The sequence below is a fragment of the Xenopus tropicalis genome, chromosome 4, assembly GCF_000004195.4.
Source record: "Xenopus tropicalis strain Nigerian chromosome 4, UCB_Xtro_10.0, whole genome shotgun sequence".
Taxonomy (NCBI): domain Eukaryota; kingdom Metazoa; phylum Chordata; class Amphibia; order Anura; family Pipidae; genus Xenopus; species Xenopus tropicalis.
In genome coordinates, this window is record NC_030680.2 from 131,437,392 (window position 1) to 131,450,115 (window position 12,724).

The 12,724-nt window shown below is 37.6% G+C and overlaps 1 protein-coding gene across 3 annotated transcripts in view; it reads right to left on the bottom strand.

Annotated features, from left to right (window-relative positions):
* Positions 1-256: 256 nt before the first annotated feature.
* rad18 (RAD18, E3 ubiquitin protein ligase) overlaps positions 257-12,724 on the bottom strand; it is a 114,088-nt gene continuing 101,620 nt past the window's right edge. For all 3 annotated transcript variants that reach the window (XM_004914132.4, XM_004914131.4, XM_002936252.5), the window contains one exon: positions 257-1,981. In XM_004914132.4, coding sequence (XP_004914189.2) covers positions 1,885-1,981 — 97 coding nt within the window. In that variant the 3' untranslated portion in view covers positions 257-1,884. The remainder of the gene's footprint in view (positions 1,982-12,724) is intronic.

Genomic DNA, 12,724 nt, shown 5'->3' on the forward strand with positions numbered 1-12,724 from the left:
ATGTCTTTTTTCAACCCAACTTACTATGTTACTATGAAAGATCCAGCACAACACCCCTTGTTTAAAATAACCACATTATGTACATACCCCAATACTGTTCTGCAGCATTCATTAGGCAGAGATTCTAGCACAACAGCAGGCAACATGGACAACAAGGACCTCTTTTGCTTACAGAATCTGAGCCATCATTTGAAAGAAACATGCATGACATTTATTTTCTATTGTATAATATACACAGTAATCCAATATCACAATATTAAAATAAAAAATTCATTTATTTCCCAGATAATATCTTTCATTTTACAAATGCATTTTAACTTTTAAAATGACTCCTTACAGGAAATAGCACAGAAATATAAGAAAAGCACAATCGATTTTTATCATTTAGAATGCAATCACTTTTTATACAGACATCAATGGAAAGCACTATGGATCTCCACCAACCTGTGATTATCTCTAGAAAATGTGCACAAGAGCGTTTTTCAAGTACTTATCACCTGAAATCAAAGACGATCAGCAGCACTTGCCAATAATGGGATAGGAAATGACCCTGGGGGGAAAGGGGGCTCTAAACAATATAGTCCATCTGACATTGAAAGGGTAGTTCACCCTTACAGAATGGCTCATATTTACCACTTTTGATCAGATCTTGATTTTTTTCATCTGGCAGCCAAAAAGCGATTGGTCTAGTAAGGCTACAATGTTATTGTTATTTTTACTTTTTATTACATATCTTTCTATTCAGGCCTTTCCCTGTTTATATTTCAAACCACTGATTGGTTGCAGGGGAAAGTTGGAGCTAATTCCAAAATGGAGAGCTGCTAAATCAAACCCTAAATAATTAAAAAAAAAAAAAATGGTGGTGGTATATAAAATGTATTACATTAGCAATGTAAAAACTCCTAATGTCCTGAAAAGTGGAAAATAATAATTAGTAAATTGCAAAGGTGCTTAAAGGGCAACTGAGCAACTTTATATTGATTCTAAATGCTTAAACTCTCGCTCACTGATTTTCTGCAAAGTACATATGTTTGCATCCACTGGCAGCTATAAGCCTATCTTGTCTAATGATTAAAAGCAAACAGCTTGCAACAGCTCCCCCTACTGGACACCCAACTTGTGTCCTATGCAGTATAACAATGACTGGAATTTACTGTAGTTTCGGGAAAGAATTTTATTTCACAACGAGACATTTTATGAATACTTTCTATATTAAACTTGCCCTTTATCAATCTTATATCAAGTTTATATCTGGTGTTTAAATTAAGAAGCGTATGTTTTATTTCACAATAGTAAAGACATTTTACTCTTTACTATATTAAATTTGACCTTTGTGAAATAGGTAATGGGTTTAGAGCTGGTGCTTAAATAAAAGAGTGCAAATTTTATCCAGACGAGTCTACCTAACAAGCTCTGGTGCCAAGGAAATGCCAGTGAGTACAGATATAAGCTTATCCTATCTGAGGTAGCTTTTTGATCACAGTTGGAGCTGAGGCTTTATACCATCTATAGAAAGCATTTTAGGTTTTGTGACTCTTGTATAAAATGCAAATGGAACCCGCCGGTCTTGTTATCGGTTTTACTATTTTCAGTTGCATTCCTACCATCACACGGAATGAGAGTAGCACACATTGAATGTTAGCACATGTTGTATTTGGTTTGATTCTGTGCTGGAGATAAATACGCCTGTGTTGTATTAGTCAAGGCTTATATACATACAAGAGGGGGCACCAAGCCTGTTTGACCCCATATTCCTTTCTGCAGTCTGTGTAGCAGCAATGTGTCCTTGGAGATGGGTAGCAGCTGTAGACTCTTCTCCCCTTCCTGTCATTGAGCAGAATTCCTTTTGGTAAATTACGGCCTGTGGAGCACATTAGAGACTGTTCACTTCCGATGGCGTTTGGTTCTGGGTTTTTCTTCACCTGATGTTGTTTTAGGCCGGGAGAGTTTCCGTTTTCTCTTTTGGGGGCCCGAAGTATCTCTGAGGTTACAGGGAGTAAACAGAGTGCAAAATATTTTAATACAATGTCACATATTCCAATTCAAGAAAACGCCTTAAGTCTGTCTAGCTGTGAGAGTGTATAAACACACACTCAACCACACACCATGGACATCGAAAGAATCAGAAATGGATGCAAATTTGACCGTGCCACATGTTCTAACTCCCCAGCACCACATTGCTCATAAAGCTTTCTAGGGCCACAGAATCCACCCTGCTTCCCTATATTTCATAGAGAATTTAGCAGCAAATACACTTGTATTCTACTTCTGAACAAGTTAAAATACGCAAATATAAGGGCAAATAAAAATGCCCTCTATAGCTTATTATTCTTTATTTATATAGTGCCCTCACAAATAAATCCTAGGACCCCAGTGCTAACCACTGCACCTCCATGCTGTTTTACATAATATGACCACTTACCAAACAGATTTTTTTTAATATGTTACACTGAAAAACCTGCAAAAACACATTCAGACAACAAAGTTTTTTTTCCGACTTCCAGAAAAAGCCATTTTTGCCAAGAAATACAACTGAATTTTAGATTTCTGTCTCAGGATACAATCCATAAAAGTCAAAACTCTGCAATGGAGGAAATGTGCCCAGGTGACTGTCACATTATAAAGACTGATTCTGTTAATTCCATCAAACACACACAACTGGATATTACAGTTCAGGCTAGAAATACTATGTCTTATATTTTGGGCTTTTGTACCAGTCCAAGGCCACTACAGCCTTTTGATGGGGGGGAGTGCCAGAGCACATACCCTGGGCTACGGTCCCTTACCCAAGCTATGGGACGATGCAGTATATATAATATACAATGTAAATGAAATAAGCAAAGCTTTTTAGCAATACAGCTTTCATTGTGCAGCCATATTGACTAATAATCAGCCCTGCAACATTAGCTTCTATGAAAAATGTAACCTACCTTCCTGCTTGTTTTGATTGTGGCAACCCCTTACCTTTTCAGCAGCCCAAATTACATGGGCCGTGACACACAACAGATGGCCTAGCAAGATGGAAGCTGCCATGGGCAGGTAATTGCTGTTATAGGTCTCCTGAGCCTCTGGACTGGTGCAGTAAGTTCAGTATATAACATAAAGCATTTTAGCCATATTCTTTTTAGGCTTTATTTCTCTTTAAGGAAATGCTGTTCTTATATATTAGCATTAGGAAGTTATAAACAGTAATCAAGTTTTTTTGCTATTAAACTAACGCCCGACACTTACGCTGCTATTCCCTGATCTGCAGAAAAACATTTGCATAGACAGAGAAACCACTTCATATTTGCTTCTCCTGAGACCTATATTAATCCAATTAGACGAATGCCTCCTTGTTACATTTTGCTAAATTTGCTTAGTTTACTTATTGGCAATGCATGAAGCAGAGGCTCATTAAGCCCCGACAGAAAGAGCCACTTATAGCCATCTATTCCCTCAGAGATAAAAAAGAGAAGAGTTATAAGAGTTTGGAAGAAGGCAAACCCAGGTTATAGACAGATGAGTGTAAATGATGGCTGCATATTGGAAATTATGTTTGCAATCAAAAGCTTTTAGGCAAAAGGGGTTGCTGAGTCCTTACATCTGTAGCAATTGCAGCAGAAAGAAAAACAACTTCAGTATGTTAGCGCATGTATCGGCAATCTGTGGTCCCAACCATCAGCACTGTGGCTGCCATAGGATGCTGAGAGTTATAGTTCAGCCTCAGTTGAAAAACCACAGGTTACAAGAGGATAGTCTCCCTATCCATACAAGCCTTTACAGTCATTACCAGCCATTATAACTGAAGGCAAGTGGTTACTTGCATTATTGAAAGCTTTAAAAGCATTATTATGTATGGTTTTTGAATTTTTTAGCTTTTTGTTCAGCAGTTCTCCAGTTTGGAATTTTAGCAGCTATCTGGTTGCTAGGGTCAAAATTACCCTAGCGATCACGCAGTGGTTAGAATGAGAGACTGGAATATAAATAGGAGTGGGCCTGAATAGAAAGAAAAGTCAGAAAAAGTAACAATAACAATAAAATTGGAGCTTCAACAAATAATAGTTTTTTGCCAGCCAGGGTCAGTGACCCCAAAAGCTGAGAAAAACCACCATATATCAAAAGTCAATGGACAAACCATCATGTCTAATGTAAGACAGCTTTCACAGTGACCAAACAAAACACACCATCATCTACAGCCATGTTTTATGATATAATTGTATATGTTCTGACAACACTGAAAGGGATAACCACCTCAAAACGTCCACAGCAGACTTAATCAGCAGGGGCTACAACCCAAGGATTGTGGATCAATACATTGATACAGCCACCAGGATTCCCAGGAGTCAACTTTTACAATAAAAATAAAAATCTGAAGTTGTAGTCACATACAATCCACAACTAAAGACCCTCAGAAAAACTTCCAGTGTACACTTCACAAGGACAAGAGGCTCAAAAGCATATTCCCAGACCCACCACTTCTACCATTTAGACAGCCTCCAAATCTAAAGATACTAATAACAAAGTTACCAAAAATGGAACATAACCCTGTGGCAAAAACACCTGCCCACACATCTTAATTTCAGACAAAATAAGGATTCTGGACACATTAGAGGAGTACTGTATCCATGGCCAGTAAAGCTGTTCTTCTTGCGATATGATGTATTTAATACACTGCTGGACTGTGCATACCTGTAGGAGAGACTGGTCAAAGCCTGAGAAAGAGAAATACACACCACCAATTCACTTTAACTAATAAAAAACTGGACATACTAGTAGGATACCATATAGCCAACAGTATAAATGATTTACGAATCATTTAAACAGAAATGAAAGAAAATTTTAGGAATACAAACTAAATGAAAATCAACTCTCTGTAGAAGGGACAGAACCTGGGCCGCGGCTTTATGGCTAATATATGTAGATATGTAGAACTGCCTGCGGCAAGTCAGAAATACAAACGTGAGACACTGGACTAATTGATTAAATGGAATTCCTTTTATTTCACACTTTACCAACTTAGTCCTAATTTATACTCGGCCAAGTATAAATGCAGTTCCACTTGTATATGACTTTGTTAACTCCTCGCACAGAGATGGTTATACCTTTTTGCAGGTTATTTGATGTATGGGCTAAATGTTGTGTGTGTGTATATATATATATATATATATATATATATATATATATATATATATATATATGTATATATATATATAGAAAATAATCATCTGTGGCCAGCACACCCTTCAATGTTTCATCAAAAAAATTTTTATTGCAGATATATTGTTAAAACCAACGTTTCGGTCCTTGTTAGGACCTTTCTCAAGGATAAAGGATAATATCTCAACGATAAAGGATAATATCCTTGAGAAAGGTCCTAACAAGGACCGAAACGTTGGTTTTAACAATATATCTGCAATAAAAAAATTTTGATGAAACATTGAAGGGTGTGCTGGCCACAGATGATTATTTTCTATGCATACATAATGCATAATTTTGGCTAAGCACCCCGCAGAATATTGAGCCTTGGAGTGCGGACACCATTTGGATTGATATATATATATATATATATATAGAAAATAATCATCTGTGGCCAGCACACCCTTCAATGTTTCATCAAAATTTTTTTATTTTAAATATATTGTTAAAACCAACGTTTCGGTCCTTATTAGGACCTTTCTCAAGGATCAAATATCTCAGAGAACACCACAGCTTCTTTGTAATTAGCTTTAAAAAGGAATTGGAATGTTCTGAAAGCTTGCTATGATTATCTTAGATAATAAAGGTATCACCTTTATACCACCTTTGTTATTTTTTTATTTCAAAATGGTTGCCCTGTAACATTTTGACTGGCTAATATGGTACAACAACTTTTCCTGATTGTAGCATGTATGAAGCATGAACTCTGCTCATGTATGGTGGCTGTACCAAACGGCTTGAGTTTAAGATACAGGAGCTATGTGCTTGATACATATTGTACAAAGGGGTTAATATTGATTCTGCATGGTGCAATGCAAAAACAAAGCTATTACTAAAAGGGATTGAAAGGTGAGCGATGTAGAAAGGGGTAAATATTCAGATTGCATGGTGAGTGATTTATCCCACTGGTTTGTGTGGAGATAAGTCATAAAAAGTAACAATAACAATAAAATTGTAGCCTCAAAGAGCAATTGTTTTTTCTGTCTGCTAGGGTCAGTGATCCCAATTTGAAAGCTGGGAAAAGTCATAAAAGGAAAGCTAAAAAGTAGAAAAACTTAAGACCAATTAAAAAGTTGGTAAGAATTGGCCATTCTATAACATACTAAAAGTTAAAGGGGTGGTTCACCATCAAGTTAAGTTTCAAAGGGTTTGTGACATATCACTAGTAGAAGAGTTAGCAACAGTTTTAAATTAAACAACTTATTTACTGAGTAGTTTACATTGGGGACTAAGCATTTGGACAGGTATTAGAACACATTGCTGGGTAATGACAAACATTTAAAAAGAATGTACTTCACTGCCCAAAAGCAGTTAAAAGCATCTGGATGAATTGGCATTTCTATTAGCTTTGATAAGGGTGCCACTTCATTAACACTGGCTTGACTCTAATAAAGCCTGCAATTGCTACCTCTGAGGATTTCCCTAATTTCTGCATGCATTATATTAAGGTAGATGGCATTCTAATTTAGTGATATGCTGCCATGAATTTTTTCCCAACCTGCGATTTTCAGAAGATATTAATGTATCATGCATGAAGCATAAACTCTTTACTCATGTATGGTGACTGTACCAAACAGCCCAAGAGGCAAAAGCTATGCTTGGTACATATGGTGTGCAATGCAATAGCAAAGCTATTACTAAAGGGAATTAAAAGGTGAGCACAGCAAAAAGGGGTTAATAAAGACTGCATGGTGCAATGGAATAGCAGCGCCATTACTAAGGGGAATTAAAAGGTGAGCGATTTATCCCACCGTTTTGTGTGGGAGGGAAAGGCCACTAATAAGTCATTGCTGCGTGTCTATGTCTGAGTGCTTCAGATCAATTCAGGTCCGGCTCTGCGCCTACTTTAGTCACTAAATATTGGCTGCGCAATGCCAGAGAAACAAAGGAAATGCCATTAAAGCCAAACTGACGCTTAGCAAGATACTACAATTCTGCAGTCAAATGTTCATTCAAGTGCCGGCTATTAATCACTGCTTCATAATGTAAGGCTGGCTTGAAAGGTCACAGAATAACTGCCTATGAAAAGCCAAAGGGTGCTTTGTTCTTCAAGCTGTAAAGGGTATGAGAGCAAGGATTTTATGTTTGTATTGTATTGCCCTAACTTGACATGAGTGATAAGCTTGCCTCTTGACTCTGTGTACCTGTACTTAACAAATAGGCTCGCTGTCTCTCCAGCATCAGAGCTTTTATATGGCAGTATAGCAGTCTGTCCCTCACTGGTATAGACAGATACCCAAAGGAATAAATGTAAGAAAAAGTTGTTCCATTCCCACATAACACACACAAGAGGCTTCTGAAATAGCACAAGATGATGGGGATTAAACTGTGTTATTGCCCCAGTGATAGTTCCCAGCACCTGGGTAACATGTGGTTAGATTTTTTACCAATGTTATGGAAAGTAAGACTTCAAAGGTTCTGCTCACCCTTTTGTGATCAATGCATTACTACTTTATTAAAGCACACAGTTTGCTTCTGAAATATTTTAACAGAACCACATGTGAAGTGGGGAGGTCTTGAAAAATCATGAAAAAGTCAGGATAAAAATCAGTAGTGGAAATAGGCAAATTTTGATATAAATTCTGTATGATGTACTGAACATGTAGTTTAGTAAATTAATTTCCTGGGGATAGAGTAAAGTATAAAGTAGTGAATTCACATACTCCCTTTTCAGTGGGGGTATACATACAGGGATGGCACAGAAATAATTTTATTGCCCAGTCCTGATCGGTGTTCCAGTTTCACCATTCATTTATGGCCTGCTAACTACTGGTCTTCTTTGTTAGCAGGTCCTGTATTGTGTTAGAGGCTGCTACACTATGGGGCAAATTTATTATTGTGTGTCAGCATTACCAGTCATGGTGCCAATAGCAACCAATCAGCAATTATATTTGAAGGGTCACCTACAAGTTAGAAAACAAAAGCAAATATCTGATTGGTTGCTGTGGGCAACACTGTCAGTGATGTTGGCTTACACACTATAATAAATATGCTCCTAAGTCTTTCAAACAGATAAACAGGGGTTCAATCATGTCTACACAGAGTGCAAGCACCCAGCAGGCCAAGACTGGAATTCAAGTGGACAAGAGGCCCAAACAGCCCCTGATGTGGCATCTTACAGCAGCCCCTCTGGCGTTGCCAGAACCCACAGACTGCCAGTCTGAGCCTGGCACCCAGTCCCCACAGATCTCACTGAATAGTGAGACGATACTATGGTGGTCAATAGAAGTGGCTACACAGCAATTCCTGTGATTTTCCCAAAAATACTTGCAAGTAGTGTTTGAGCTGTAAACGGTTGCGAGTGAGTGTTGCAAGTAAAATATGCCTTGAGTTACAATGCATTTCTGCCCATAGCTAGAGGTGCAAGGAGTGACAGACTGTACTGCAATTGCATGGTATAAACTCATGTATAGTCAGGATATCAGCAATAGCAGTGGACTAATTAAAGTTACTGGGCCGGCAGTAAGATCTACTTTTGCACCCCAGAACTTAGGCAACATGGCCTGTTTTGCAAACATACACCAAAACTGCACATTAGTCAAGCCCCCTAGCAGTTGTAGGTTTTCCCTGTTACACTTATAATGCCCCAGGGCTTCCGCCCTCAATACATCTCTAGATTATGTCTAACTTCTTAATGCTGTGCTACCTTGTTTGTGCAAGCAATCAATAGAAAATATACAAAATGAACTAAAATCAAATGCTATGCAGAATAATTTGTTCAGTTAAAATTCAGTGCAAGTACCAAGCGCAGGAAGGAATCCAATGCAATCCTGATAGTGTCTGTGAATTCATTATTGAAGAGGAGCCGTGAATTTCATTGTGCTGGTAATTACATGTCTTTGATTCATTCTGACATTGCTAAGCACAATGTTGGTAATCACTCCTCAGTTATCCGTTCTCCAGCAGGAAAGCACCAAGAGCTCTTGATCAACAGTATGCTTTATAATTAATGCACTTGCTATTACAGAGCCTAATGTACCAGTACTGCCAAAGTTGGCCCAAGACCAGTCCCCCAGTCATTAGATGTCTTATGTACTCTCTCTAAAAGCACTACACTGGCAAAAGCTAAATGGCAATTAGTTGCTATGGCTTCTCAACCAGAAAAAACTTGCTAACATACATCAAAACAATGCTAAATGACAGCACTAGAACAGGAGTGCCCAACATTTTTTAACTGTGAGCCAGTATCAAATGTACAAAAGAGGTAGGTACGAAAAAGTTCCTGGGGTGCTAAATATGGGTTTTGATTGGCTATTGGTCTCCCCTGTGTAGCCTGGCAGCCTACAGGAGGCTCTGTTTGGCAGTACACAGGCAGTACACAGGTTTTAATTGCAACTAAAGCCTTGAAGCCAGGAATTCCAAAATAAGCACTTGCTTTGAGGCCACTGGGTGCAAAATCCAGGGGGTTGGGGAGCAAACATGTTACTTCTAAAACACTGGTTGGGGATCACTGCTCTAGAGTAACAGTAATCATCTTGCACCTTCAGGAAGAGTGAAGGTTAAATCCAATAACAGAGGCTCCTCAGCCTATGAATAGGCATCTGTGTCAGGGATGACAAAGTACATGCAGAGAATACTCAGGGGTATATTTATCACGTTGTGTAAAAAGTGGAGTAAAACATTACAGGTGATATTGCTCATAGCAGCCAATCAGATGTTTTGCTTGGGTTTTCTGTTGAAATCTAATTGCTGATTGGTTGCCCTGGACAACATCACCAGTAATGATTCACTCCATATGATAAATATACCCCTTATTGTCCTGTCCTTACAACTTGTCTTATGACAGATGTTAAGTATAGTGCCCCTCTGCAACCTGTGTCTGCCGCTACACTATAACTTGAAAGTCAGAATGACAGGGGGCTGGGGGGGCCACCTATGTGTCTTCCTAAACTTGACCCTCCTGAATAATGTGCTTCAAAATGCAGGGAACACTGTATTCCTTGGGGAGACTGCAGACGGAGTGCAGAGATGTGCATCAGTTCTTTAAAGCAGGAAGGAAGTGTGCAAAGTCCAAAGAAATAATGGATTGTGCCATTTTGTGCACTACCTCTCTCTGATATTTTACAGACACATGCCCTTTAAAACATAAAATATACACTGCTTTTAATTGTAAGAATGTAAGTGGCTTCAGGGCAAGTTATTACTTTGGCATCTTCCCTCACTGATATCTGGAGAATGGCCTGAGCTTTAGAAGCAAACATGTCAGTTGCAAGACTTCCAGTCAAAAAATGTGAAAATGTCAGCCACAAAAGAACACAGAGAAAACCGTCTTGCCATTTCTTACACATGTCGGTAGTTTCTAGCTTTATTAAAGTGCTATCACTCACATCTATCACAGCATCTCTTCACAGTCAAGCACTCTGGGCCAAGGTTAGAAACTCCATTACAAAATCACAATAAATAAAATCAATAAGTTGGAAAATCACATGGTCAGAGTAAACAGTTTCTTGCATGGTTAATAATGCAACATCGTAGGTCTGCCTAACTACAATCTCCAGGCCTGTCTATATCCAGAACCCCTTTTGACCCCACCCATGCAATCATTTTACATTTACGCAGTACAACTTCAATTATCAAAATAAAAGAAATCATATATTCTAAAATTCTAGCTTTCCTTGCTCCTGTTAGACACATCCTGTATGAATAAAATTAACTTTAGACATTCAGAGGTTTTGAAAAGACAAAAAAATCTTTAGCAAGATATACTATCCGATTTGCATGTTTCCCTATAACACTTGAACCCTGGGGAAAAAAAATATCCCAATGTTTTATATATAAATGATGGACTCTTATCCAGATCCTGTCATTTTATAGCCTAATGTTTCCTAATAGTACCAGGCATCCTGACTGTATATTATACACAATCTCAAGTTAGATCCTTTTATATAACCAATCAAATCCCCATGTACTAGGGTTGGTGGATAAAATTTGGGTTTCACGTACCTGAACAAAAGAAATTCTCCTGTCTGTTCTTCTTCTAATTAATTTCTTTGTAATTAATGATTAATTGCTATGCTCTACAATGAATTTTTGTCTATGTGTTAATATATGTGTGTGTGTGTATATATATATATATATATATATATATATATATACATAGTATATTGTCTTTATTATAGTCTGAAATAAAAATTTCTTTGTTCTACATAAGTCCTGTGTGGAGCAGCCCGTTTGTTCGAGTTTCTGTGTATATATATATATATTTATTCTGTATATAGTTATGCAATTGTTTTTACTACACTGTATCTAAAGTAATGAATGCGTTTGCAAAAAAAACCCAAAAAGATGTTTGTACCTTTAAGGGATGTGATTATGGCATTTGGGTGTTTTCTACACCCCGGGATTATGGATACCAGGCTTTTGATAAAGCAGTGATGGTACAGTCCACAGAACATGTCGACCTGTTTACTATGACCTTGTGTTTTTTTTTTGTCAGTTGCTGTTCCAGCTTTTAATCTGGTTTCTTAAATGTAATTATTTTATTCATCTGTCTTAATAAATGTAATTATATTGTTATGATCTTGCAACAGATTGTAGGCCTTAGCCCAGCACATTACTTTACTTGAAGAGGTACTCTGACACGTGCTAAAGTTAGGGAAGCAGATAATGTTATTCTCAGTCAACTTGTTATCCAGAATGCCCGGGACCTGGGGTTTTCGGGATAAGTCGTCATTCCGAAATTTGGATCCCAACACTTTAAGTCTACAAAAGAATCATTTAAACATTAAATAAACCCAATAGGACTGTTTTGCCTCCAATAAAATCATTAATTTTATCTTAGTTGGGACTAAGTATTATTACAGAAAAAAAGGAAATCATTTTTAAAAATGTGAATTTGATAAGAATGGAGTCTATGGGAAATGGCTTCCCATAAGTCACAGCTTTCTGTAGGTTTCCAGATAATGGATCCCATACCTGTACAACAGTGTTTATCAGTAATGTTTCAAGGTCATCTTTGTCTATGGACAACTATTTCCGTACACCGTTCAGGCCAAGAAAGAAAGAACAGAATGGAGTTCTGGGCAGCATCAAAGCAATTGGCTCATTGTGGGATGAATCTTAAACATGAAATGACTTTTACTGTATCTTTCACTGATTGATGACTATTTCCAGAAAGTTAGAAGTAGTTAAATTTGATTCTCAGCCAAATACAACTGCTTGCCTGTCCTCGGGAACAGGCTATTGGTAATATTTAGGCAGGCATTGACCTGGGACTAGCTGAAGAAAACAAACAAAAGTGATACAGGAAACATGTCTGAAAATAATAAACAAGTGAGAAAGAGGGAAAGAATGACGATCCAGCAAGTAGGGAAAGAAAAGCACTTTAACAGCAGTAGCTCATTTTTCAAAAGACTTGTTATTTGAAGTGCAAAAACATGGATCCTTTTAGTCCCAAAAGTATATTTAGTGAATTTGGTAGAATAATAAATGCAGCAGGCTGCCATGTATCAATTTAGGCATATTCATTGCCTCTAGTGTTTTATAAAAAGAAAAAAAAAATAAGTTATAAAGAGTTATATTTTTTCTTCAAATGTTTCCAGCAAGG